Genomic DNA, 27,519 nt, shown 5'->3' on the forward strand with positions numbered 1-27,519 from the left:
ACCTTATCCATCTGGCCTATTTTCAGGGATCTGTGGACAAGCACTCCAAGGTCCCTTTGTTCATATACACTTTTAAGTGGCCTACCATTTAATGTGTATTCCCTTTCCTTATTGGTCCTCCCGAAATGTATTACCTCACACTTCTCCGGATCAAATTCCATTTGCCACTGTTTTGCCCACCTGACCAGCAGATTGATATCCTCCTGCAGTCCATGACTTTCCTCTTCATTATCAACCACACAGCCAATTTTAGTATCATCTGCAAACTTCTTAATCATACTCCCTATATTCAAATCTAGATCATTGCTGCATACCACAAAAAGCAAGGGACCCAGTACTGATCCCTGTGGGAAATCTGGTATCCAAGAAACCCATTGTTCATGTGTGAGCCTTGACGGTGGTTATTGACTGGCAGGCTATCTGATGAAGAACACCACAATAAAACCTATTGCCTTCACTTGGTACTCACCCATCTGCATTTTCAGCAGGCATCTCAGTCTTATGATCAGGGGTAGGATCATTGGCTATGTCTTTCCCCACCCTTTTCTTGAAGTAATTGTACTTCTGCTGTCCGGACTGAATCAGCATAGATTGGTGATTGAACCTAGCCCCTGGTCTCATACATAGGCTTTACTTTGAGACAACTAGAAATAGGATTCATATTTTTCTTTTTTTTTGGAGGAATATTCCTGCTGAGGTTATCTCTGGGGGAACTGGCTTGGGAAGTTACTGAAACCTATAATCTGAAGCAGCAGAATGAGAATACACAGCACAAGCAGAATTGCTGCAGGATTAATAACTATCTCCGCTGATGTGGCAGAGTTGAATTAGCTCGCGCTCAAAAACATCTCCAAACCAGTCCTTCTGATATCTTCAGTGCTTCTGTTGAAACAAGTGTGAAAAAGACAGAAAAATAACACAAGTAATTAATTACCTTTTGGAACTTTCTTTAAAAAGAAAAGTATGCTGCTGGTACAGAATCTGTAATTAGGTCCTTGGGAGAAGTTATTGAGACTGGGAATCGAGTTAACACTCAGCTGAAATTGCTGAAGCATTCTGAGTAAACAATGATGGCTTGCATCCAAGGTCTTAAGAGAAGTAGCGGCAGGGATAGTGGATGCATTGGTTGTTGTTTACCAAAATTCCCTGGATTCTGGGAAGGTCCCAGCAGGTTGGGAAACTGCAAATGTAATGCCCTTATTTAAAAAGAAAAACGAGGCAGACAGAAAGCAGGAAACTATAGACCAGTTAGCCTAACATCTGTGGTTGGGAAAATGTTGGAGTCCGTTATTAAAGTAATAGGACATTGAATTAAGCTTTTCCAAATCAGGCAGAGCCAGTATGGATATATCCAGTCTATCGACTCTGGATCAGTTCCTATGGACTGGAGGGTAGCTAACGTAACACCACTTTTTAAAAAAGGAGGGAGAGAGAAAACGGGTAATTTTCGACCGGTTAACCTGACGTCAGTAGTGGGGAAAATGTTGGAATCCATCATTAAGGATGAAATAGCAGCGCATTTGGAAAGCAGTGACAGGATCGGACCAAGTCAGCATGGATTTATAAAAGAGAAATCAAGCTTGACGAATCTTCTGGAATTTTTTGAGGATGTAAATGATCGAGTGGACAAGGGAGAACCAGTGAAGGATGTGTATTTGGACTTTCAAAAGGCTTCTGACAAGGTCCTGCACAAGAGATTGGTGTGCAAAATCAAAGTGCATGGTATTTGGGGTAATGTACTGGCGTGGATTAGAGAACTGGTTGGCAGACAGGAAGCAGAGAGTCGGGATAAACGGGTCCTTTTCAGAATGGCAGGCAGTGACTAGTGGGGTGCCGCAGGGCTCAGTGCTGGGACCCCAGCTCTTTACAATATACATTAATAATTTAGATGAAGGAATAGAGTGTAATATCTCCAAGTTTGCTGATGACACTAAACTGGGTGGCGGTGTGAACTTTGAGGAGGACGCTAAGAGGCTGCAGGGTGACTTGGACAGGTTAGGTGAGTGGGCAAAAGCATGGCAGATGCAGTACAATGTGGATAAATGTGAGGTTATCCATTTTGGGGGCAAAAACACGAAGGCAGAATATTATCTGAATGGCGGCAGTTTAGGAAAAGGGGAGCTGCAATGAGACCTGGGTGTCATGGTTCATCAGTCACTGAAAGTGGGCACGCAGGTACAGCAGGCGGTAAAAAAGGCAAATGGTATGTTGGCCTTCATAGCTAGGGGATTTGAATATCGGAGCAGGGAGGTCTTACTGCAGCTGTACAGGGCCTTAGTGAGGCCTCACCTGGAATCTTGTGTTCAGTTTTGGTCTCCTAATCTGAGGAAGGACGTTCTTGCTATTGAGGGAGTGCAGCGAAGGTTCACCAGACTGATTCCAGGGATGACTGGGCTGTCATATGAGGAGAGACTGGATCAACTGGGCCTTTATACACTGGCGTTTAGAAGGATGAGAGGGGATCTCATAGAAACATATAAGATTCTGATGGGACTGGACAGGTTATATGCGGGAAGAATGTTCCCGATGTTGGGGAAGTCCAGAACTAGGGGACATAGTCATAGGATAAGGGGTAGGCCATTTAGGACAGATGAGGAGAAACTTCTTCACTCAGAGTTGTTAATCTGTGGAATTCCCTGCCGCAGAGAGTTGTTGATGCCAGTTCATTGGCTATATTCAAGAAGGAGTTAGATATGGTCCTTACAGTTGGGGGGGATCAAGGGGTATGGAGAGAAAGCGGGAGGGGGGTGCTGAGGGAGTGATCAGCCATGATCTTGTTGAATGACGGTGCAGGCTCGAAGGGCCGAATGGCCTACTCCTGCACCTATTTTCTATGTTTCTATGAAGAGGAAGTCATGTTTGACAAATTCTTTGAGGATGTAACAAACAGGGTGGATAATGGGGTACCAGTGGATGTGTATTTGGACTTCCAGAAGGCATTTGACAAGGTGCCACATTAAAGGTTACAACACAAGATAAAAGTTCACGGGGTTGGGGGTAATATATTGGCATAGATAGAGGATTGGCTAACTAACAGAAAACAGAATCGAGATAAGTGGTTCATTCTCGGGTTGGCATTCAGTAACTAGTTGGGTGCTGTAGGGATCAGTGCTGGGATCCCAACTATTTACAATCTATATCAACGATTTGGATGATGGGATCAAGTGTAACGTAGCCAAGTTTGCTGACGATACAAAGATGGGAGGAAAAGCAATGTGCGAGGAGGACACAAAAAACCTGCAAAAGGACATAGACAGACTAAGTGAGTGGGCAAAAATTTGGCAAATGGAGTATAATGTTGAAAAATGAGAGGTTATGCATTTTGGCAGAAAAAAAATCAAAGAGCAAGTTATTATTTAAATGGAGAAAAATTGCAAAGTCCTATAGTACAGTGGGATCTGGGGGTCCTGTTGCATGAAACACAAAAGCTTTAGTGTGCAGGTACATCAACTGATCAGGAAGGCCAATGGAATCTTGAGCTTTATTGCAAAGGGGATGGAGTATAAAAGCAGGAAAGTCTTGCTACAGTTATACAGGGTATAGGTGAGGTCACACCTGGAAGACTGTGTACAGTTTTGGTTTCCATATTTAAGAAAGGATATACTTGCTTTGGAGGCAGTTCAGAGAAGGTTCACTAGGTTGATTCCGGAGCTGAGGGGTTGACTTATGAGGAAAGGTTCAGCAGGTTGGGCCTCTACTCATTGGAATTCAGAAGAATGAGAGGTGATCTTGAGAGGGCTTGACGAGGTGGATGCAGAGAGGATATTTCCACTGATAGGGGAGACTAGAACTAGGGGACATGATCTTAGAATAAGGGGCCGCCCATTTAAAACTGAAATGAGGAGGAATTTCTTCTCTCTGAGGGTTGTAAATCTGTGGAATTCGCTGCCTCAGGGAGCTTTGGAAGCTGAGTCATTGAATATATTTAAGACAGAGATAGACAGTTTCTGAACTGATCAGGGAATAAGGGGTTATGGGGAGTGGGCAGGGAAGTGGACCTGAGTCCATGATCGGATCAACCTTGATTGTATTAAATGGCGGAGCGGGCTTGAAGGGCCGTATGGCCTACTCCTACTCCTATTTCTTATGTTAATGTTATGAACTGGTATCCTCAGTTCGGTTTACTTCCATGCTAGTTCCCTGTACTGTGTGCAAACATTCAAGTTTATCATAATTATTTAAAAACCTTGGAAATTTTATTTTGTTGTTGTGTCTTTGTTAAATTCATAATTGGAAGACTCATATTCACGCCATATGTTTGCTTAATACTGCTACATGCCATAGTGTGAAAGGAAAATGTATTATGTCTGCAATCCTTGCTGCCGTACCCAAATTTGGTGTTGAGCAAAGGCCACGTGCTTCTCACAAAGTGGAGGGGAAAACTGGTGCAGTGAGTCATTCACCATTCTATTTCGAGCTGCATTGTCAGTGACCAGGACACAGGTTGGAAGCTCGTCATCGTCTTAGTTGTTAAATGTATTGGTCATTTTAGAAATTATCCAGAATAATAAATGGTGCTGTTTAGTAAATTCTGGGGGAACTTAAGAATTGTTACTTGTGCTAACATTTTCAGCGTTTTAAGCAATGTTTTGTTCTGTGATTTCTTGTTTTTAAACCCAAGCTCTGAATTTCCAATTCAGTCAAGCAAAAAGCCACTGCGCTGTATCTGTATTTTCATGCATAGAAACACTTGTGTAGGTAATTTTACAAACTTCAGCAGAGGTTTCGCCTTTCACTGTGGCTACAATATTCAAATACGGTTTTATGTTGCACTAAGAAAGCTAATTAAAATTGAGAGCATAATTCCAGCAAGTGACTTGTATATTGTGAAGCTATAACCAATAGATTTACTAAAACGCAAGTTATAATTGAATTTGCAGTTTGTTCCTTCAGTGCATGAGGTGTGACCATTAAAATATTCTTCCAACACAAAACTTTCAACACAGGCACTTCTATGCTGTAAGATTCTATCAAACTATTCTCATTTTCTACAAAATCCTGTTGGTATCCTTTGGATGTGAAAGCACACAACGTGCTGTATATTTATCAGTTAAATGCTGCTTTTGAAAGACTGTATATAAAGTGATAAGATCAAGTATGGCAGTATTAATTGAGACCCATGTGAAGTTTTAAAAGGCAGCTCTTTGTGAGTTGCTAGTCTGCACTGTATCTGAACAGCATATTGGGATCTTGGTCATATCCTGAAAAAAAATCTGTAGTTACAGCTCTGATATGGCCCTGATCTGAAATTAATAATTCCTTGAATGGCTTTTTAATTTTTTTGTAACCAGGCATACTTTTTTTTATTAACCTGAAGAAAATTGATGGTCCCAGGCTGGGCTATAGTAGAAGGTTCTCATGGATGAAGGAGGAACGATTAACAATGAACTTGATACAACAACAGACAAAAAAGGCTGTAATGAGACTTTGGAAAAGGCCAGTGCAAGCAGTCAGCTTGCCCCGCTAATTTCAGATGAAAATGAAAATCGGATTCGGGAGGTACAGATACTGTCACCGTGCAGTAATGACACAATGGGAGGACTTCAGTGGATCAAGCAAGATGTGATCAACAACAATGAAGACAACAATAAAACTGGCTTTGAGATTACACACACTAACTGTATGGAAGCCGTTTGTGATGATGAATCTGAGGTTTCGAGCGACATTGCTGACCTGTGTGCTGGATTGCCATTGGGGAAAAATACAGTTCGGAATTGGGATTCAGAAATGGAGAGAAAATTGAAAATCACCTCTTCTGGTAAGTTTTCAGTTAGCATCTTTTGCTGCCCATGCAAGTAAAAACAACATTTAGAATTAAGACTTGAAACCTAAAAGCTTGCATGTAACAAACTTGAAAAATTAATATTGGTTCAGTCAGTCTCTGTGTGTTTTTTCTAATACATTTCTTGTCTATTTTTCCTTGTTATTCTCACCCCTCCAAAAGTTAGAAACTTTTGCTGAGATACAGTTCCAACTTTAGCTGTCACCCATTATCTTTATGTCGCCATTTTATCATGTTTGTGTCCAGAACAATGATCCTCCATAAGTTATTGAACAGTGCGACACATCATCTCTAATTCCAATCTTGTCTACTTAATCACTCTACCAATGCAGGTCACTGAGCTGCAATCTGGAGCGGAAAAACTGTCTCTTTTTCTCAACGTCTCTCTTATCCCCTCCAGTCTGCCTTTCCTCCCTCCTCCAACCCGCCCTCCCTGCATCAGCCTTTCCTGGTCCCCGTCCACCTCTCCCTCTCCCTCCCCCGTCAGCCTTACCCTCCACACGCACACACATCCCTCCCCCTCCCTCCAGAACGGCAGCAGATTTTGGATGAGCTTAAGTTCATGGAGGGTGGAAGATGGGAGGCCGGCCAGACAGACAAACATTGGAATAATCAAGTCTAGAGGTAACAAAGGCATGAAAGAGGGTTTCAGCAGCAGATGAGCTGAGGCAGGGGATGTTACGGAGGAGGAAATTGGTTCTCTTAGTGATGGAGTGGATATGTGGTCAGAAGCTCATCTCGAGGTCAAATACGACACCAAGGTTGTGAACAGTCTATTCAGCCTCACACAGTTTCCATCCTTTTAACGTTTTTAAGGAAATTCACTAAAACTTGGGTTCTGGTCCCAAAGGTGATTGAGCGTGCTATTGCACCATCCAGTCGGGTGTAACTTTTAACGGAGTGACTCCTGCCAATGAACCAGAAGCTACCAGAAGGTCCCAAATGTAAAAAAAAAAATAAGCATTCCCAAATTAAAAAATAACGTTCACAACAGATGGAGGTCTGCATAAATGCCAATTCTTACTTTTGATGATCAAAATCCATTCATTATTTGTAATATTTTCCATCTTTACAGTTAAGATTTGTAGTTCTGAGGAGATTCCGATTCGAGAATAAACACAGGCAAGAAATAGAGAAACGAATATTAAAACATTTCCATTGGATTGGCTTGTTATTTAGAAGTGTCTTTTGAAGTTTTTTTCCCCTGGTCAAAATAATTTTATTATAAAGAAATGCGAATAAAATTAAAAACGCTCATCATTTTCCCATTAGCAATCCAGGCTCAACTTTATCTCAGTTTTATATGTTTCTCTTTTTTTTTAAAAAGATCTTTCCTATCATTGAAGCAGGGTGCATGCTCAACTTCACCGTCTTTTTAAAAAAAAACACAAACTGCGCATGTGCAACTATTTCCGGTTCATTGGCAGCAGTCCAGTCCAATTTTAATAGATGCTATTTTTCTTTTGCATGTTCTAAGCTTTTATGTATTTTAATTTATTTCAAGTAGACACTTTGTGGGTTCACAGGGACCTCGGAGAAAACAACTCGAGATTCTTCAGACGGTTTATCAAAGTCACTGAGCACTGTTTTATACAACATAAGTTCTGAGTCGGGATTAAACTGTCAGCAAGTCGACAGGAAAGGACTCCTCCAGCCTCTGCTCAACTGCATCCAGAGAGTAACAGAGATAAACGATTCCAGTACCCTTCCACATCATCTCCATCAGGTACAACATATGCTGCTGCTTCTTGTGTCTTACACAAGTGCAGCAATTGTAAAAGGAAGAATGGATTTTGAATAAATATATTCTCCTAGATAAGCAAATTAATTCAATAATTTTAAATGTTGCAGCTTGTTTTTTTCTTAAAATGAAAGACTAGTCTAGAGGAGTATTAATTTAAAATCTGTTTTCTTGAAAAATGTATGAATTTGAACAATGCATGGCTCTTCCCCCATGAGCACGAGTGTTGCAATTAATGAGGGTCATATCTTTGGTTGGGTATTCCACACAACTGCCGAAGTATGAAGCATACCTAGTTGACTTCCCCTAGGTTTTCGGCATTTTAAGCAAGTAAATTCTAGAGGTTTGGTTGTAGCAAATCTAATGCGTGTCAAAAAACTGCTTCCTTTCTATTGTCAGCTTGTCTCTGAAGCATTCTTGCCTCTGAGTCCGAAGATTGTATGTTCAACCCCACTCCCAGGCTGACACTTCACATACTGAAACAGTGATACACTATTGGAAGTGTCATCTTCCAGATAAGATGTTAACCCATATTCTGGCTCTTCTAGTACTTCAGATGAACATATAAGATCCCACGGCACTATTTCAATTAGAGCAGGCAGTTTTCCCAGTATCCTCGTTAATGCCTTTTCTTCAACCAAAGGCACCAAAAAGAGTTTAACTGGTGCAAATTGGCTACTGCGTTTATCTACATAAGTGACTGCATCTCAAAAATAACTAATTGATTGTGAAGAAATGATGTCCTGAGGATGGGATGCGATATAAATGCAATTTTTTCTTCAACAACAACCTCCCTAAACTCTGCACCTCCTCACCTTTAAGACCATCCTTAAAACCTCTCTTTGACCAAGCTTTTTATCACCCCTCATTTGGTCCACCTCTTTTTTCGGCATACTTACTGGAGATGCACCGCTTTTCTCCGTTAAGTGCGGCGAAAAAAATCGCTCCCCACTTTGGCCGCTGTCCGGCTTCTCCTCTGTCGTCGCGCAGTGTGGCCAGTCGAGTCGGGGGCAGAGCCAGCGCTGAAAACTGTGCCGGAACGTCTGCACATGCGCAGTGGAGTGTTCGCGCATGTGCAGTAGTTCCTCGCCCCCAGCCTCTGTGTACGTGCTGCAGCCGCTGTGTGTGGGACCCGATGCCCGTCCCTATCCCTGGCCGAGTGTCGTCACGGTGCGATCGACCTCAAGTTTGAAAATTTATGCACTGTAGTTATTTTTGAACTTTCTTAATGGCTTGTCATTTTCCTGGACTTTTGGATATTTTGAAAAAATTAAGTAAATATGTTTTGTCTCGTGAATAGTGGTGACCATTTGACAAGCCTATTCACCTGGTGCTATTGTGAAAGAAGAGCATAAGTGACGGACGAATACTGAGTGAATATCTTATTTATTGAAGTAGACTTTATTTAGATAATATGGGCTCAATTTTGGCCCAGTATAATCATTGCAAACAAATAGTTGTTTAAATTAGTTGAGAGATTAAGGCAATTTAATTCAACTATCTTTCACTTTTATTTTTGTAGTTTAAGCGTCCATGAATGCTTCTGTTGTATAATAAATTAACTTTGCAAAGTTTGTCATATGATGTCCTGTATAGCTGTTTGATCCTATTCACATTCTTTAGTCGTTATTAAGTTCTGCTGGCCTCCGATGTATCTACCTATGCTGACTTCTTAACTCGCCGCAAGGGTTTTCTAAAGTGGCTACCTAAGTAGATTTGGAGTAACTATTAGCTGTTCAAAGTGGCCTAAATGGCTAAAACTGTTGTAGGTGGCTGGTAACGCGCCCTTTTGAGAGAAAAAACTAAACTCAAAAAAAAAATCCTAACTTACTCACTTACACTGGCACAAATTGAATGTACAAAATGGGGATTTTTAAGATACTCCAGAAAAATCAAGTTGCTCAAAAAAAAACGGAGCAACTCCTGGCCAAAATTGAGCCCTGTAATCTTCACTTTGGCTTAGTGATCGTTTTTGTCTGATTACACTTCTGCGAAAGAGCCGTGGGATGTTTTCTTGCTTTAATGGCCCTATATAAATGCAAGAAGTTGCTTCTATTATAAACTGGCTTTGAAGAGTCAAAAGAACTTGAAGTAGAGCAATGAATATTGACTATTTTCAGTGTAACATTAGTGGGAAATGAATGTTCCAGCATCCAGTGAATAGAGGATGTAAATAAGTTAATCGTGGACAGTTCTCTTTACAATAACAGCATTGCTGTTAAAGGTTGTTCTCCTTCGAGCAGAGAAGGTTGAGAGGAGATTTGATAGAGGTATTCAAAATCATGAGGGGTCTAGACAGAGTAGATAGAGAGAAACTGTTCCCATTGGTCAAGAACCAGAGGACACATTTAAGGTGATTGGCAGAAGAACCAAAGGCGACATGAGGAAAAACAGTTTTACGCAGCGAGTGGTTAGGATCTAGAATGCACTGCCTGAAAGGATGGTGGAGGCAGATTCAGTCGTGGCTTTCAAAAGGGAATTGGAAAATAAGGGGAAAAATTGGGCTAAAGGGAAAGGGCGGGTGCGTGGGACGAGCTGAAGTGCTCTTGCAGAGAGCTGGCACGGGCTCGACGGGCCGAATGGTCATCTCCTGTGCTGTAACCATTCTATGAAGCATAGTGTTGTAAACAGTTACCAAGTTGTTGGGGTGGGTGCTTAGTCTCTGGTGGAGCTTGCTGTTCTGGATAGACCCTTCTCACTAAAGGCAACACTGAGCCAGTTAGTGTAATCATTGTAGCAAAATACAAATTGCAGATCTCTGCCCAAGAGTTTAGCTGAGCAATCATTGAAATAATGCCAACTGAGAGAATGGTAGTAACTCCTACCTGGTTGTTTTATATTTCTCCCAGAGGAAATTACTAGACCTTTAATAAAAATTCATTAACCAGTTAGCCAAGCCTCAACAAGTAACAGCAAATATATTTGCTCATTTTTTTGGCAGCAGCACAGAAAGGATTAAATTAACTTTTAGTTTGTCTCCTGGTTTTTGGCCAATGTTGACACCCATCTCTGCTATTGTTGCTGTTAAGCAAGCGTAGAAAGCATCTCTTGATTCAGCATAAAGTAAAGATGTGGATTTTTAATAGCTGTCAAATTAAACCTGATCAGACTAGGTTCTGTAATGGAACCTGGATGATTGAATAAAGAGGATGGGATGAATAACCTTTTCTGCTTCCAACATATTTACAAAGGTCTTCTGCACATATAGTCTAGGTATAAGGGGTGCATCAGGGTACGAAGAAATGGAGTGCAGTCTGCTTATTTTCATAGTTGATTTTTCACACAACCCACCAAGTTTGTACTGATATTTGAGTAAATTTGCAATTATTCAGCTAGCTGGGCAGAAGTTTCAATGTTAGAATGATGAAATTGGTAACCTTCTCAGTAAGGAATAATGATGAAGTATGATTATCTGAAATTCTTTGCACTAGCTGCACCAATAAATAGCATTTCGATTTTATTAATTATATGCTGCACTATTTGTGATAAATTAACTGACTTGTTAATCACTGAGTAAGAACTGACTAATAGTAGATAGTAAAAATCAATAAACAGACCAATTCTCCTCAGATTTGAGTGTTTGATTTTTTTTTTAGATGCGTATCTGTTGTAAAGTTTCAATCTATTTAATCCTTTTAATTCTCCGCAGTATTTAATAATAGTGCTGTGATGTGGCATCAAAACAAATTCATAGCGTAACTTTATGTAATCTGGTTGCATTTTGTGTTCTATCCTACAACTATCTATAGTTACAGGCTAACTACAGCACAGTAAATGTGGCCGTCTGATTTGGCATCATCGATTCTTTTCTCATTTTCAGATCGCAGAAATCTATTCTGATGAAGAAGAATGTATCCTTTCATGTTTCTACTATAAGAATATTTTTAAACTCTTGCAAATTAAGTCTGTTCTTTTTTTTTCTTCATTCATGAGATTTGGGCATTGCTGGAAAGATCAGCATTTATTGCCCATCCCTGAATTGCCCTCAAGAAAGTGGTGCTGAGCCCCCACCTTGAACTGCTGCAGTTTGTGTGGTGAAGGTACTCTCACTGTGCTGTTAGGTAGGGAGTTCCAGGAATTTGGCTCAGCGACGATGAGGGAACAGTAATAGAAACATAGAAAATAGGTGCAGCAATAGGCCATCTGACCCTTCGAGCCTGCACCACTATTCAATAAGATCATGGCTGATCATTCCTTCAGTACCCCATTCCTGCTTTCTCTCCATTCCCCTTGATCCCTTTAGCCGCAAGGGCCATATCTAACTCCCTCTTGAATAAACTTCCAAGTCCGGATGGTGTATGACTTGGAGGGGAACGTGGAGGTGATGGTGTTCCCATGTGCCTACTGCCCTTGTCCTGGTAGAGGTCACGGGTTTAGGAGGTGCTGTCAAAGAAGCCTTGGTGAGTTGTTGCAGTGCATCTTGTAGATGGTACACACTGCAGACATGATCTGCCAATGGTTGGGGGAGTGACTGTTGAATGTGGTGGATGGGGTGCCAATCAAGTGGGCTGCTTTATCCTGGATGGTGTCGAGCTTCTTGAGTGTTGTTGGAGCTGCACTCATCCAGGCAAGTGGAGCCTATTCCATCACATTTCTGACTTGTGCCTTGGAGATGGTGGAAAGCTTTTGAGGGGTCAGGTGAGTCATGCGCCGCAGAAAATACCCAGCTTCTGACCTGCTCTTGTAGCCACAGTATTTATGTGGCTGGTCCAGTTAGGTTTCTGGTCAATGGTGACTCCCAGGATGTTGATGAGGGATTTCACGATGGTAATGCTGTTGAATGTCATGGGGTGGTGGTTAGACTCTCTCTTGTGGGAGATGGTCATTGCCTGGCACTTGTGGCTGGAGTCTTGGCAAAGTTGGGTGATCTCGGAATGAATATGATCTTAATTTAGGAAATATGTTTCTTATGTTGCACCCTCTAACCTAGAACCCTTAATTTACAATTGTACTGTTGTTTTCCTTTACTAAAATAAATAAATACTTGCATTTATATAGTGCCTTTCCCGACATCCCAAAGTGCTTTCCGACCAATTACTTTTTCAAGTGTCGTCACAGTTGTAATGTAGGAAATTGCCTTGCAGTCACATTGTCTTGCATTTGTCCACATGAAATACCATTTACCATTAATTGGCTCACGTAGCAATCTATCCCCAACCCTTTTGTATTTGGGTTGCTTCTTCCCTATTGATTGAAGAATTGCTACTTGCTTACTACCACTAATTTTGTATCAGCTACAAAATGTTCTGCCTTCAGTTCTGAATCATTTGCATACACTAATCAGCCTTGTCTCCAGCACTTGTGGTACATAGCTGGCGATACCCTTGCCATGTAACCTTATTACCACTTATATAGCACGGTGTCAAAAGGTTTGCTGAAATCTAAATACACCCCCCATCCATAGAATTTTCATTGTCCACCAGGTCCATCATTTGCTTTAGGAACTCCAGTAAATTGGTCAGGCATAAATCCATACTGATTTTCACTCTTACCATTTAATAACTAGCTGGTGTGTCTTTAATACTTCTCTCAGGTTACATTTTAATACTTTACCTGCAATGGAGGTTCAGCTCATCAGCATATTATTTTGTTGGTCAGCCTTGTGCCTTTTTTTGTTGAGATTGGTATTAGCTTAACTACTTTTAAATCTGTATGTGATGCTTCCATTTCTAATGATTTCCTGAAGATAATGGCAAGGACATGACCAATTTTGCTTGCCATTTCTTCAGTTGAAGAGCTGGCACCCACCCAGATGATTGAAGTCTATCTGGGCTTGGTCCCTAGTCTTCCTTTAACTTGCTTGGTCTGTACATTTCTATCTGTTTTTCATACTTCCTCTGTTTCCCCCATGAAATTAAACTTAATTACTGAGGAGACTACCCATAGTGTCTGAATATTAAAAAAAAGGAGTTAATTTAGTATATTTGCTGTTGCTTGGTCACTCGCTATCATGTCATCTTTGGGATCTTGCATTGACCCCATCATGCCCCTTTCGACTACTTCTGAAAATTCCCAGTTGAGCTTTAGAAATCAAGTTTCTGCCAGAGATTCTCTTGACTTCACAGCAGCAGTTTTCATTGAGACAATGAATGGCTTGGTATTAAAAGAATCACTGACGTTACAACTGTTCAGGCCACATCCGTCTGCTATTCCCAGCTCTTTATCTGGAGTTATCTATTCTCCTTTTTCTGCATTCATTCATATTCTTCTCCAGATGCTTGGCAATATCCTTTAAAAATTATATCCTGGCCTCAATAGCTAGTTGTGGTAAAGCATTTCACATTCTGTTGAGCTTGTGTGTGGAAAAATGATTTATTTTGCATTGAAGGCTAGATTTGGTGCTTCAGAACACCTAGTTGATCCAGGTGTAATGTCTAAATTCTCTTTCCTAATATTGCTACATAATTGTACTTGACATTTGCTGTTGCATCAGGACATAAATACTGTTTGTGATCCTACTTTGAAATCCCTGAAAAAAATTAAAGTATTTGTGTTAACATTTTGGAATTCGTCATATTAGGTGGATTTTGTTCTATGTACGTACTCTACTATTAACTTGACTCTTTGCGTTAGCAACATTTTGCAGTTGGTTTGATGCATGAGCAATAAGTGATCTTCCTTTACGCTGAACCTAGATGAGAAAGCAATACAGTTTATTCAGTTGGAAAAGCTGTATCATCAAAAACTGCTGGCGAATCTTGCTGCTATTCAGGAGCACTGGGGTATGTATGGAATATATCCACGATGAACACCATCATTAAAGAACTGTGTGGTTTGAATATTCTTTAATGTTTCTGGTACAAAAATCTGTCAGCTACAATTCAATGAAGGTTCAGCATTTTTAAATTTGGACTTAAGTTAGGTTAAGACACAGCAACTATTTTTTTTTACATTTACAGTTTAATTTTTTTAAGCCTTATATTCTTTTATTGAGATTTTAGTAATGTTACCCCAATTGAATTTTGGGTAGAGTTTCTTGTCTTCTCCACTGTAAAAACTGGTAGTAATGTCGCGGAAGCAACAAGTAACCATTTTACTTTTTATGAACTGAGGTGGGAGGGAAGAGTAAAAATGTTCAAATAATGCAGTGTGTGTGTTTCTGGAAAATTGTACCTGTGTGTAATAGACTCCTCTCCAGTTTTGACCTGAAAACTGTTAGCACGGATGTATTCGGTTCGATGCTGTCACTCGGACTAATTTAAGTGGATAACTATGTTGAGGTGTACTCCAAAAGAGCAACTGCAAGAAAAATTTGCTGGGCTATGGGGAAAGAGCAGGGGAGTGGGACTAATTAGATAGCTCTTTCGAAAAGCTGGCATAGCCTCAATAGGCCAAATGGCCACCTGTGCTGTATCATTGTATGATTCTATGAAATAATAGAGATTATGTTTCACTTGTATAGAACCTTCGTTCGACCACACTTAAGAGTACTGTACACAATTCTGGTTACCATCTTATAAAAGGAATATCGAGGCACGAGAAAAGGTGCAAAACGATTTCTAAAGATGATACCAGAACCTAGAGGTTATACCTGTCAGGAAAGATTGAACAGACTGAGGCTTTTTTCTCTTTCAAAAAAGAAAAGGCTGAGAGGTGATCTGAAAGAGGTCTTTATGAAAGGGTTTGATAGGGTAGACATCGAGGAGATGTTTCCACCTGAGGGGAGACCAAAACTAGGGGCTGTAATTTAAGATAGTCACCAATAAATCCAATAGGGAATTCAGGAGAAACCCTTCTACCGAGAATGTGTTTGAAATGTAGAACTCGCTACCACAAAAAGTAGTTGCGATGATTAGCATAGATGCATTTAAGGGGATGCTAAATAAACACATGAGGGAGAAAGGAATAGAAGGCTATGTTAATAAGGTTAGACAAAGAATGGTTGGAGGAGGCTCGTGTGTAGCATAAACATTGGCTTGGACCACTTGGGCCGAATGACCTGTTTGTAATTCTGTGTCAAAATATGCAATGAGCGCTTAAAAATATCAGCATCTATATGGATGACATAATTCTGAAGTTGGAAATTACTCACCAAATTGTGTTGGCTTTAATAGAATTGTAATATTTAGAGGTTCTGGATAGAACTGCACTATTTTAAGGTATTATTAATCAGGGCTTCCAGATGCAATTTGATAATTTTGTCCTTACACAGACAAGGCAGTAAGCAGCAAAAAAATCAATTATTTTCCTACAGAGTTTTGATGTTCCTCGGAAAGCTACACCCATGCTTGCTTCATATATTTCTCACTTTTTCTCTTTTCAGTGCTAAGTGCTTTGAGACTTGTTTAGGTATGTGAGCAGTGCTATATGAATGGAAGTAATTGTTGGGGAATATTATGTAATGTATCAATGGGTATGCACTCCTGAATTAAGAATTTTGCTGAAGGACAGCAAAGCTACAGGGTTTCCTTTCTTCTGGTTTATCCAAAATCGAGTGCAATTTGGGATGGTTTGACTCTGACTGGATTATGCAGGAAGTCATGGCCTCTGGTTTGTAAAAAGCACATTATAACTTGGGTATTTGATTCTAGTGACCCCCAGTGTCTGCAGTGGGATAAACCCAACTATTTGTTTTCTGATTTTCATGTGAGACTTTATACAAGCAGTACATGGTGACAGCTCAACTTTCTTGCTGATGACTGTCAACTTGCATTTTCTATTATCATGACTCTCTTTTGTCCCTTAAATTGATGTCAAACAGTGAATTGCTGTTGACAGGAAATTGCGTACCATTTAGAAAGGTGAGAGAAGATGGTGAGAAACAATTGAACATGAGAGAACCAATAACTTAAAAATCATTGCGAGACAAGTGTGCATGTCTTCTGGAATGTAGTACAAAAAAGTACTCATTTGATCCACATGTTCAACAAAATCGAACTGCTGTAATAATGAGGGATGAGATCCAAGTGCCACCAGAGCAAGATCTGTTTTGACTGGATGGCTGATGAATTTGATTCCCACTTCATCATATTCCTGTAAAATCCATATGGATGACTTTGATAGCAAAGGCTTTGAAACATTAATTTTATTGGGAAATGCTACTGTACGGCTGACTTTTTTTGTCTTGCAGAAGTGAAACAGAAGGCAGCAAAGACGAGGGAAACTTCAGAAGGAAGGTCTGTTAAAGCTTTAGATAATGACAAAATAGTAAAGCTTACAGAACTGTGTTCATCACACTGTAGGTAAGTTGACTATTTGATTATATTATCACCACATGTACAGTTAATGCAGTTTTGTAACTTTCACTGTTGCCTATTTCTGGAAAATGGCATGGCCTTAAACAGTTAACTCGGGATTGTGATGTTATGCATAAAGCCCAACTAAGGGAAGTCTTTCAGCCATGATTATGATTCCTATCCTTAAATCTGATCCGAATGTCAAATAGTCCTAACTACTGCATTGATTCAACTGCAGCAAAATTGTAATGCGAACCAAGTCCTCTGTAAGAGGCAGGTCTGTGATATATGCTGAGTGATGACTTATTACCTCTTGGCAAAACTGATCTTTGAAGTCTTGTTCCTGTCGCACATACTCCCTTTTATGACCCTTTCAGCAATATTGCAACTCCAACATTGATGAGGAAAATAAAATACTTGTATTTTTTTAAAATATTGATACAAATAAGCATTGCTGGTAATCTGAAATAAAAAATACACTGGAAATTAATCCAGCATTGTCATTAAAAATAAAAGATAAGTAAACATTTTAGCTAGAGCACTTTTCTCTCTTCAGATGCTTGTGAATCTATTGCATATTTGCAGCATTTTAACTTTATTTTGCTATTGCTGCTATTAATTGCTCATTGGTGGTCTGTGATCTGGAGATTGGTTGCAATGTTTAGCCATTAACTTGGCAATGTTCCTTTAAATTTACTGCTCTGGTACGATCTGTGGGAAGTCTTGCATTGTAGCCTTAAATTCTTGAGCTGAATTACAGTGTGCTAAATTAATTATGTACTTTTGAAGGATTCAGTGACTGATCTGTACCAATTCCTTTGCCCACTGAACTCTCCCTTTTACTAATATTCAAGCAATGTACAGAAGTAGACAAAAATATTCCTTGTAAAGCTTGATTTAGGGGCCAAATTAAAAAGCAGAACCACAAAGGTAATAATCTCTGGATTACTACCCGAGCCACGAGCAAATTTACATAGGGTTAAATAAGATCAGAGAGCTAAACTCGTGGCTCAAAGACTGGTGTGGAAGAAATGGGTTTTGGTTCCTAGGCCACTGGCACCAGTACTGGGCTAAGAGGGAGCTGTTCTGTCAGGACGGACTCCTCTATTTGGGACGTGCTGGGGATAGGGTCCTGGTGAACCGAATAACTAGGGTTGCAGAGGGAGCTTTAAACTAATTAGTGGGGGTGGGGGAGGGTTCAGGTGAGCAGAAACCTAAAAGCTCAAAGAACAAGGTGAAGGCAATAGAGCAGGGTAGCATTGGGGGAAATGAAAACCAGAGCCTGACAGGAAGGGACAGAATCTATAAGCATGAGTGCATCAGAAACTGGGGCCATAGCAGGAGAAAATGGTAAGTAAGGACATTTAAAAGCTCTTTATCCGAATGCATGCAGCATTTGTAACAAATTAGATGAGCTGTTGGCACAAATAGTTACAAATGGATATGATCTGGTAGCCTTAATAGAGATGTGGTTGCAAGGTGACCAAGACTGGGAACTAAACATTCAGGGGTACTTGACAATTCGGAAGGACAGACAGAAAGGAAAAGGAGATGGGCTTATGCTCTGTTGTTAAAGGATGGATTCACTGCAATTGTGAGAAACTATATTGGCTCAAATGATTAGGATGTTGAAACAGTTTGAGTAGAGATAAGGAATAATAAGGAGAAAAAGCCACTAATGTGTATAGTCTACAGGCCCCTTAACAGTAGCAACTCTGTTGGTTGGAGTATAAACCAATAAATAGTGAGGGCTTGTAAAAAGGGAGCAGCAAAAATCATGGGTGATTTTAACCTCCATATTGATTGGACAAATCAAATTGGTCAGGGTAGCCTTGAGGAGGAGTTCATAGAGTGCATAAGGGACGGGTTCCTTGAGCAGTATGGAACGGAACTAACCAGGGGGCAGGCTATCTTAGATCTGGTCCTGTGTGATGAGACAGGATTAATAAACAATCTCCTAGTAAAGGATCCCCTTGGAATGAGTGATCATAGCATGGTTGAATTTCAAATTCAGATGAAGGACGAGAAAGTTGGATCTCAAACCAGCGTACTAAGCTTAAATAAAGGAGACTACAAAGGTATGAAGGCAGAGTTGACTAAAGTGGACTGGGAAAATAGATTAAAGTGTAGGATGGTTGATGAACAGTGGCGTACGTTTAAGGAGATATTTCATAACTCAAGAAAAATATATTCCAGTGAGGAGGAAAGCGTGTAAAAGAAAAGATAGCCATCTGTGGCTAACTAAAGAAATAAAGGATGGTATCCAATCTAAAAACAAGGGCCTACAAAGTGGCCAAAACTACTGGGAGGACAGAAGATTGGGAAGCTTTTAAAAGCCAGCAATGAATGACTTAAAAAAAAATTAAGGGAAGATAGACTATGAAAGTAAACTAGCACGAAATATAAAAACAGATAGTAAGAGTTTCTTTCGGTATAGAAAAGGAAGAGTGGCTAAAGTAAATGTTGGTCCCTTAGAGGATGAGACCGGGGAATTAGTAATGGGGAACATGGAAATTGCAGAAACTCTGAACAAATATTGTATCAGTCTTTATGGTAGAGGAGACACAATATCCCAGCAGTGGATAGTCAAGGGGCTATAGGGGGAGAGGAATTTAACACAATCACAATCACTAAGGAGGTGGTACTCAGTAAGATAATAGGACTAAAGGTGGATAAATCCCCTGGACCTGATGGCTTGCATCCTGAGGTCTTCAGAGAAGATAGCGGCAGGGATAGTGAATGCATTGGTTGTAATTTACCAAAATTCCCTGGATTCTGGGGAGGTCCCAGCAGATTGGAAAACTGCAAATATAACGTCCCTTTTTAAAAAAAGGAGGCAGACAAAAAGCAGGAAACTATAGACCAGTTAGCCTAACATCTGTGGTTGGGAAAATGTTGGAGTCCATTATTTAAGAATCAGTAGCATAGGCAGTCCCTCGAAACGAGGCTGACCTGCTTCCACGTCAAAAAAAAGGATGAGTTCAGGTGTTTCGAAAGAAGAACCCGAACTACATCCTCAAGTATGGAAGATGCCTGTGTGTGGATTTTTTTAACTAGGTCTTGGTCCATTGGCAAGGATTATCCAAGACAACTGGAGACCTGCTCTGCTGCATGGACCCAGTGCGTGCATATCACAGTGTGAGCTGGCCCGTACTGCCCCTGGGCCCCTGGCCCCCGAACTCACGACTCCCCTGGGGATCGATCACATCCCTCCACAGTCTCTCACAGCTCCTTCGCCCCAATCTTGTCGCTGCTGTTACACCTGCCCACGCGCCAATCACTGATCGCTGCCGTATCAGTAGCAGGACATTTGGAAAAACATAATTCAATCAGGCAGAGTCAGCATGGATTTATGAAGGGGAAGTCATGTTTGACAAATTTGCTGGCATTCTTTGAGGATGTAACGAATAGGGTGGATAAAGGGAAACCAGTGGATGTGGTGTATTTGGACTTCCAGAAGGCATTTGACAAGGTGCCACATAAAAGGTTACTGCACAAGATAAAAGTTCACGGGGTTGGAGGTAATATATTAGCATGGATAGAGGATTGGCTAAAGAACAGAAAACAGAGAGTCGGGATAAATGGTTCATTCTCGGGTTGGCAATCAGTAACTAGTGGGGTACCACAGGGATCGGTGCTGGGATCCCAACTATTAACGACTTCGAAGAAAGGACCAAGTGTAACATAGCCAAGTTTGCTGACGATACAAAGATGGGAGGAAAACCTGCAAAAGGACATAGACAGGCTAAGTGAGTGGGCAAAAATTTGGCAGGTTGAGTAAATGTTGGAAAGTGTGAGGTCATGCACTTTGACAGAAAAAAATCGAAGAGCAAGTTATTATTTAAAGGGAGAAAAATTGCAAAGTGCCGCAGTACAGCGGGACCTGGGGGTCCTGGTGCATGAAACACAAAAGCTTAGAATGCAGGTACAGCTAGTGATCAGGAAGGCCAATGGAATCTTGGCCTTTATTGCAAAGGGGATGGAGTATAAAAGCAGGGAAGTCTTGCTACAGTTATACAGGGTAGTGGTGAGGCCACACCTGGAATACTGCGTGCAGTTTTGGTTTCCATATTTAAGAAAGGATATACTTGATTTGGCGGCAGTTCAGAGAAGGTTCACTAGGTTGATTCTGGAGATGAGGGAGTTGGCTTATGAGGAAAGGTTGAGTAGGTTGGGCCTCTACTCATTGGAATTCAGAAGAATGAGTGGTGATCTTATCGAAACGTATAAGATTATGAAGGAGCTTAATGAGGTGGATGCAGAGAGGATGTTCCCACTGATAGGGGAGACTAGAACTAGGGGGCATAATCTTAAAATAAGGGGCGGCCCATTTAAAACTGAGATGAGGAGGAATTTCTTCTGAGGGTTGTAAATCTGGAATTCCATGCCTCAGAGAGCTGTGGAAGCTGAATACATTTCTTAACCGATAAGGGAATAAAGCGTTATGGGGAGCAGGCAGGGAATGGGACCTGAGTCCATGATCGTGTTAAATGGCGGAGCAGGCTCGAGGGGCTATATGGCCTACCCCTGCTCCTGTTTCTTATGTTATAATTAGAGCATTGAGACTGAAACTGTTAATTTCAAGCTATTCTTGTAATATCCCATACTTTTTAACGACTAATAAAAACATTTATTTTTAAGTTTGAGGCTGTTTGCTGGTCAGCCATAAAAATAGGTATGGCCCAAATATTAAATAATGTTGACATCATTGTCTTGTTTTTGTACTTGATTGGTGGGCTTTAAATAGATATGAGCTAGATATTTACTAATAGCCTACAGCAGTCTGGGGCTTGACCACTAATCACTCCTTTCACCAGCCAATATATTGGTTGCTTTATGTTCCTTAGGTTCACTTCAGTGCACTTCTTCCATCTGTTGCCTTGGCTTTCACAGAACTGACAGGATGAGTCAGCATAAGGTTTAGAAGCAATGTAGAGAAGGACAAAAATGAAAATTAAAAACATGCATAAAGAAGCATGAATAACAAGCGATAAAAAGAAGAATGGAAAACAAATGAGCAGAGCAAGAAAAGTGCAATAACAAAGGATAGAGTGAGAAGAGCCCATTTAATTGAGATATAAATTGAAATAACAGCGTAGATAGTTGAAGTGAAAGAAGTATTTCCAAGATACAAATCCAAAGGCAGGTTAAATGCATGCAAGGGATAATTCAGACATGTAAGAAAGAGGGGGAAAGTTGTATTTTGAGTAGATACTTAAGATAACATTGTTGGTCTTGTGCAGCTTTATCACTATGGATGTTTGCAGTTTGTGAACTGGAAGCTGTGATGCTTAACATATTATGTTGATTTCATTGTCAGTAATAAAACTTGTAAATGTGAGCAAATAGTCTTAATCATACTTGCTTCCCCTGTTCCAATATCCCTTCATCCCCTTATGTTTCATCCACCCATCAGTCTAATCTTGATAACATAGTTTCTGCCTCAACAAGGAGCCCTCAAAGTGAATTCCACAGCCTCTCAACTGTCTGTGTAAGAAATTTCTCCTGTCTTCTGTTTTAAATTGCTTGCATTTGATCCCTTATCTATGACCCCTCGTTTTAGACACCTAGACTATTTACAATATACATTAATGATTTAGACGACAGAATTGAATGTAATATCGCCAAGTTTGCAGATGACACTAAGCTGGGTGGCAGTGTGAGCTGTGAGGGGGACGCTAAGAGGGTGCAGGGTGACTTGGACAGGTGAGGTGAGTGGGCAAATGTATGGCAGATGCAGTATAATGTGGATAAATGTGAGGTTATCCACTTTGGTGGTAAAAACAGGAGGGCTGATTATTATCTGAATAATGACAGATTGGTAAAGAGGGAGGTGCAATGAGACCTGGGTGTCATGGTACATCAGTCATTGGAGGTTTGCAAACAGGTGCAGCAGGCAGCGAAGAAGGCAAATGGCATGTTGGCGTTCATAGCGAGAGGATTCGAATATAGGAGCAGGGAGGTCTTACTACAGTTGTACAGGGCCTTGGTAAGGCCACACCTTGAATATTGTGTACAGTTTTGGTCTCCTAATCTGAGGAAGGATTGATGGAGTGCAGTGAAGGTTCACCAGACTGATTCCTGGGATGACAGGGCTGACATATGAAGAAAAACTGGATCGACTAGGCTTGTATTCAGTGAAATTTAGAAGAATTAGAGGGGTTCTCATAGAAACATAAAATTCTGACAGGATTGGACAGGTTAGATGCAGGAAGAATGTTCCCAATGTTGGGGAAGTCCAGGACCAGGAGTCACAGTCTAAGGATAAGGGGTAAGCCATTTAGGATCGAGATGAGAAACTTTTTCACTCGGAGAATTGTTAACCTGTGGAATTCTCCACCACAGAAAGTTGTTGGGGCCAGTTCGTTAGCTATATTCAAAAGGGAGTTAGATGTGGCCCTCGCGGCTAAAGGGATCAAGGGGCATGGAGAGAAAGCAGGAATGGGGTACTGAAATACATGATCAGCCATGATATTGAATGGTGGTGCAGGCTCGAAGGACCAAATGGCTGCCTCCTGCACCTATTTTCTAAGTTTCTATGAACCAGTCTGTTTCTCTGTACTCTGTTCCATCCTTCCATGATTTTAAACATTCGTACCATATCTCCATGTAATCTGTGCTGTCTAATGAAAAAAAGACCCAATTTTCCAAGTCTGTCTTCGTGCTTGTATTTCCTGATACCTGTGTTGTTCCCTCCAGTCTTAATATCCTTCCCATAATGTGGAGCCCAATACTCCACATAGTATTCCATCTAGGATTTTGTATAGGCTGATCATTGCTTCTTGACTTTTATGTTTTATATCTCGTGATAACACCCAGAATTCTATTTGCATTTTTAATGGCCTTATCAACCCGAGATGCTGCCTTTAATGTCCTGTGGATCTGCACCCCCAAATCCCTCTGCTTGTCCACTGCACTGAGCCTACTGCCATGCAGAGTATAATTACTACCAAAATGAATCGTCTCACACTGACATTGAATTCCATCTGCTACATTTTAGCCTATCCCCCCATCTTCTCACAATCCCATTGAAGCTTCCCTCGGTATTCTAAAGAATTTACTGTATCTCCTATTTTGGTACCGTCCACAAATTTCAACACCACATCTGCCTGGCCTATATCCAAATAATTGTTTGTAATAAAACTTGTTGCCAGAAGTACTGTAGTCAGTGCCAATTTATGTGTCACCAGCACAGTACATGCATTAATTGGAGCACTTCTGTTGAGTTGCACAATAATAAATATGACCTGTGTTTCTGTAACCTGCATCATACTAGGAAAACGATTGCTTTGAAAAATGCTGACAAAGATCCAATATTAAAATGCAGATGCCAGGTTAAACGTACTTTTATTCAATCAACTTTTGCTTGTGAAATTAACTGTTAATCAATGTTAATGGAGTTTTTCATTTGTTCTTTCAGGCCAAATTTCCCAGTAGATAAGGTAAGAATTATTTTGAAAAAATATGGTTATTACAAAGTGGAGGAGTATGGGGAGAGAGGTACAGAAGGCATGAGAAAAGGAATAGCCATCGATAGTGGAGCAGAAAACCAGGAGTAGGCCTATGTCAGACAAGTGGAGAGTGCACTCTGATGCACTACACACAACTTTGGAACTTATGCAACAGCATTTTAGTTTTTTGTAGGTTGGCTACTTGAATCACTTTTTGCTAGCATAATGGTTCAATGACATCTAATACTTCAAGCTAACATGTAGTGGTTTTTGTCCTGTTCAGTTTTTGTTGTTTGGTAGGAATGAGTTTATCTTTTTCTTAAAGGATATGTTAGAGATATAAATATCCCTCTGCAAGGATGTTCTCATTAATTCTGAGGCAGTGGAGACTTGAAACAGAGTATCGTAGATGAGTGCATATTTTTTTGTTTTGTTGAGATCTGTTAATTTAAAGCCAATTACTGTCATGTATTGTTTCGTATGACTGGAAAAGCTTATAATGGGATGTCTAGTTTGGCTTCCTGAGGTGCTGAGTGGAGAAATTAGGTGCCTCCCGCAAGACATCGTAGTGGGCAGGTTAATGTGATGTGTTCCTCGGTCTGGTCACAGTTGCACTTCGGGTCGTCGCTCATCTTCCACTTCATCCATGAACTGTGCGGATTCAGTTGGACATTGTGCGCTGTCTTCAAGGGAGGTCAAAGCCAGGGGCCTCTGCTGTTGGGTTAGAGATGAGGTGCTGGTTCTTTACGTTGCATGCATCCCATCCATCTGGATAATGGGTCTATAGCTAGCTGCTTGAATATTGGCTGCTGTTTCCCAGAATGGCTGGTGCGATTTTCATGGTGGTTTTTAGAAGTATTTGTGAATGGCAAAGTCAGTGTTCCTCATGATTTTTTCCATCTTGAACACGGAGGTGTCACGGCGAATGGTAGGCGGGGCAGTGTGGGACAGCACCGGGAGCCACTCCGTTTGGGAGTGGACTTGAGTGACCCTGACTGACCTCGTCGCAGCATTTAGCTGCACATCCACAATCTTTGTCTGGTGGCTGCAGGATCATAAGACAGAGCATGTCATCTATTGACTTATCTTAAATAATATGAAGGCTGCAGTTTTTATGAATTATAAATGGGAATTTCCACATTGTCCTCAACTTCAAATCTTCCATGGCCTTGTCCCGTTTAACCTCAGCAATTTTTTCAGCCATATATCCCTGTGTGCACACTCCACCTTTTTCCTGCTGTTCCATTTTCCATCGTGCTCCTGCTTTCTGTACCTCTCTCCCCATACACCTCCACTTTGCACCTCCTTCCCTGCTTTCAAAAGCCTCCCTAAGACTCTTAACTTTTGCTCCCTTTCCGCCCCCCCCCCCCCCCACATTCTGTTCCTTATCCTTCGCATTCTGGTGTCCGTTTGTCCACCACCTTGTAAAATGCTTTGAATCATCTGGCTGCATGTGAAGGGTACTGTAGGAATACAGAAGGTGTTAGACTCCATCTTTTCATCGTTTGGGAGGAAATATACTTTGAATGCACTGTCACATGATGCTATATAATCTTTAGTTTATTCAGTGAACATTATTGGGCTCGGTTTTGAGAAATCTCAAGATTTTGACCTGAATACAGTCGAGATTGATTAGTTGCTCCTGGTCTATTTCATAGTTTTGACTAATGTAAACATCATCAATGGAACAAGTTGAAGTGTTGGCATTAAACCTATAATACAGCTCTAATGTAATACAAATTGTTGTGTGCAGTCCTGGTTTTGGAAGTCTGGATACTGTGAATTGTTGAGTGCATTTAGCAATATAGGATCAGGAGTAGGTCATTCAGCCCCTCCACCCTGTTCTATTAGATCATGGCTGATGTGCAGCTCAACTCGATTTACCATTGCTCCATATCCCTTGATACCCTTGCCTAACAAAAATCAATCAATCACAGTCTTCAAAATTTGATTGACCCAACAACCACTGCCTTTTGGCAGTACCCCTGGGAATACTGCACCTAAGCTCTCCAGACATCTAAGTGTGTTAGCTGTGGCTCCATGGGCAACACTCAAGCCTCAGAGTCAGAAGGTTGTGGGTTCAAGTCCCACTCCAGAGCATCAAGCACAATAATCTAGGCTGACACTCCAGCGCAGTGCTGAGTGAGCACTGCACTTTTGTAGGTGCGGTCTTTTGGATGAGACGTTAAACCGAGGCTCCATTCTCTCTCAGGTGGGTGTAAAAGATCCCCTGGCAATATTTCAAAGAAGAGCAGGGGAGTTATCCCAGGTGCCCTGGCCAATATTTATCCCTCAAGCAATAGCACTCAAAAAATGTTATCTGGTCATTATCACATTGCTGTTTGTGAGACCTTGCTGAGGAAGGACGTTCTTGCTATTGAGGGAGTGCAGCGAAGGTTCACCAGACTGATTCCCGGGATGGCTGGACTGACATATGAGGAGAGACTGGATCGATTGGGCCTTTATTCACTGGAATTTAGAAGGATGAGAGGGGATCTCATAGAAACATAAAATTCTGATGGGACTGGACAGGTTAGATGCAGGAAGAAGGTTGCAGATGTTGGGGAAGTCCAGAACCAGGGAACACAGTCTAAGGATAAGGGGTAAGCCATTTAGGACTGAGATGAGGAGAAACTTCTTCATCCAGAGAATGGTGAACCTGTGGAATTCCGCAGAGAGTTGTTGATGCCGGTTCATTGGATATATTTAAGAGGGAGTTCGATATGGCCCTTACGGCTAAAGGGATCAAGGGGTATAGAGAGAAAGCAGGAAAGGGGTACTAAGGTGAATGATCAGCCATGATCTTATTGAATGGTGGTGCAGGCTCGAAGGGCCGAGTGGCCTACTCCTGCACCTATTTTCTATGTTTCTATGTGTGCAGTCGGCTGCGTTTCCTACATTACAATAGTGACTAAACTTTAAAAAATACTTAATTGGCTGTAAAGCACTATGGAACGTCCTGAGGGCGTGAAAGATGCTATAGAAATGCAAGTCTTTTATGTCCTTTTGGTAAGGAACAAAATCAGGCAACTAGCAGGTCTACCCATATGCTGACCTTTCAGTTGCTTGATTTGGATACTTGAGCATGGTAATGATTGTCCATGTGTGCAGAGAAACAAAAAACAATTGAAAGATTTGCATTGTTGGTGCAGGTAGAGCAGCTGCTGTACTGGCTGCAACTGTATCTCAAAACCTGTTGAATTGACTGCCTAAAATGACACCATCAGCCCCTATTTACCCCAATGAGGTTCACAATCAAAAAGGCATTGTCCTGAATTTTTGCAGAGTGAGGTGTTTGCCATCTGGAAACTGATGCTTCAAACAACTATATTGCAGTCTTTGTATCAGTGACCACACAGACCTGGTTGT

The 27,519-nt window shown here is 41.0% G+C and overlaps 1 protein-coding gene across 6 annotated transcripts in view; it reads left to right on the forward strand.

Annotated features, from left to right (window-relative positions):
* The window catches only part of cnsta (consortin, connexin sorting protein a), a 106,994-nt gene that overhangs the window by 48,508 nt on the left and 30,967 nt on the right, over positions 1 to 27,519 (forward strand). For 5 of the 6 annotated variants that reach the window (XM_070889205.1, XM_070889206.1, XM_070889204.1 and 2 more), the window contains 6 exons: positions 5,292 to 5,758; positions 7,309 to 7,508; positions 11,344 to 11,374; positions 14,159 to 14,245; positions 16,594 to 16,705; positions 24,120 to 24,141. In XM_070889205.1, coding sequence (XP_070745306.1) covers positions 5,359 to 5,758; positions 7,309 to 7,508; positions 11,344 to 11,374; positions 14,159 to 14,245; positions 16,594 to 16,705; positions 24,120 to 24,141 — 852 coding nt within the window. In that variant the 5' untranslated portion in view covers positions 5,292 to 5,358. The remainder of the gene's footprint in view (positions 1 to 5,291; positions 5,759 to 7,308; positions 7,509 to 11,343; positions 11,375 to 14,158; positions 14,246 to 16,593; positions 16,706 to 24,119; positions 24,142 to 27,519) is intronic. The other variant, XM_070889210.1, reaches the window with a different exon arrangement.

This window comes from Pristiophorus japonicus, chromosome 9 (assembly GCF_044704955.1).
Source record: "Pristiophorus japonicus isolate sPriJap1 chromosome 9, sPriJap1.hap1, whole genome shotgun sequence".
Taxonomy (NCBI): Eukaryota; Metazoa; Chordata; class Chondrichthyes; family Pristiophoridae; genus Pristiophorus; species Pristiophorus japonicus.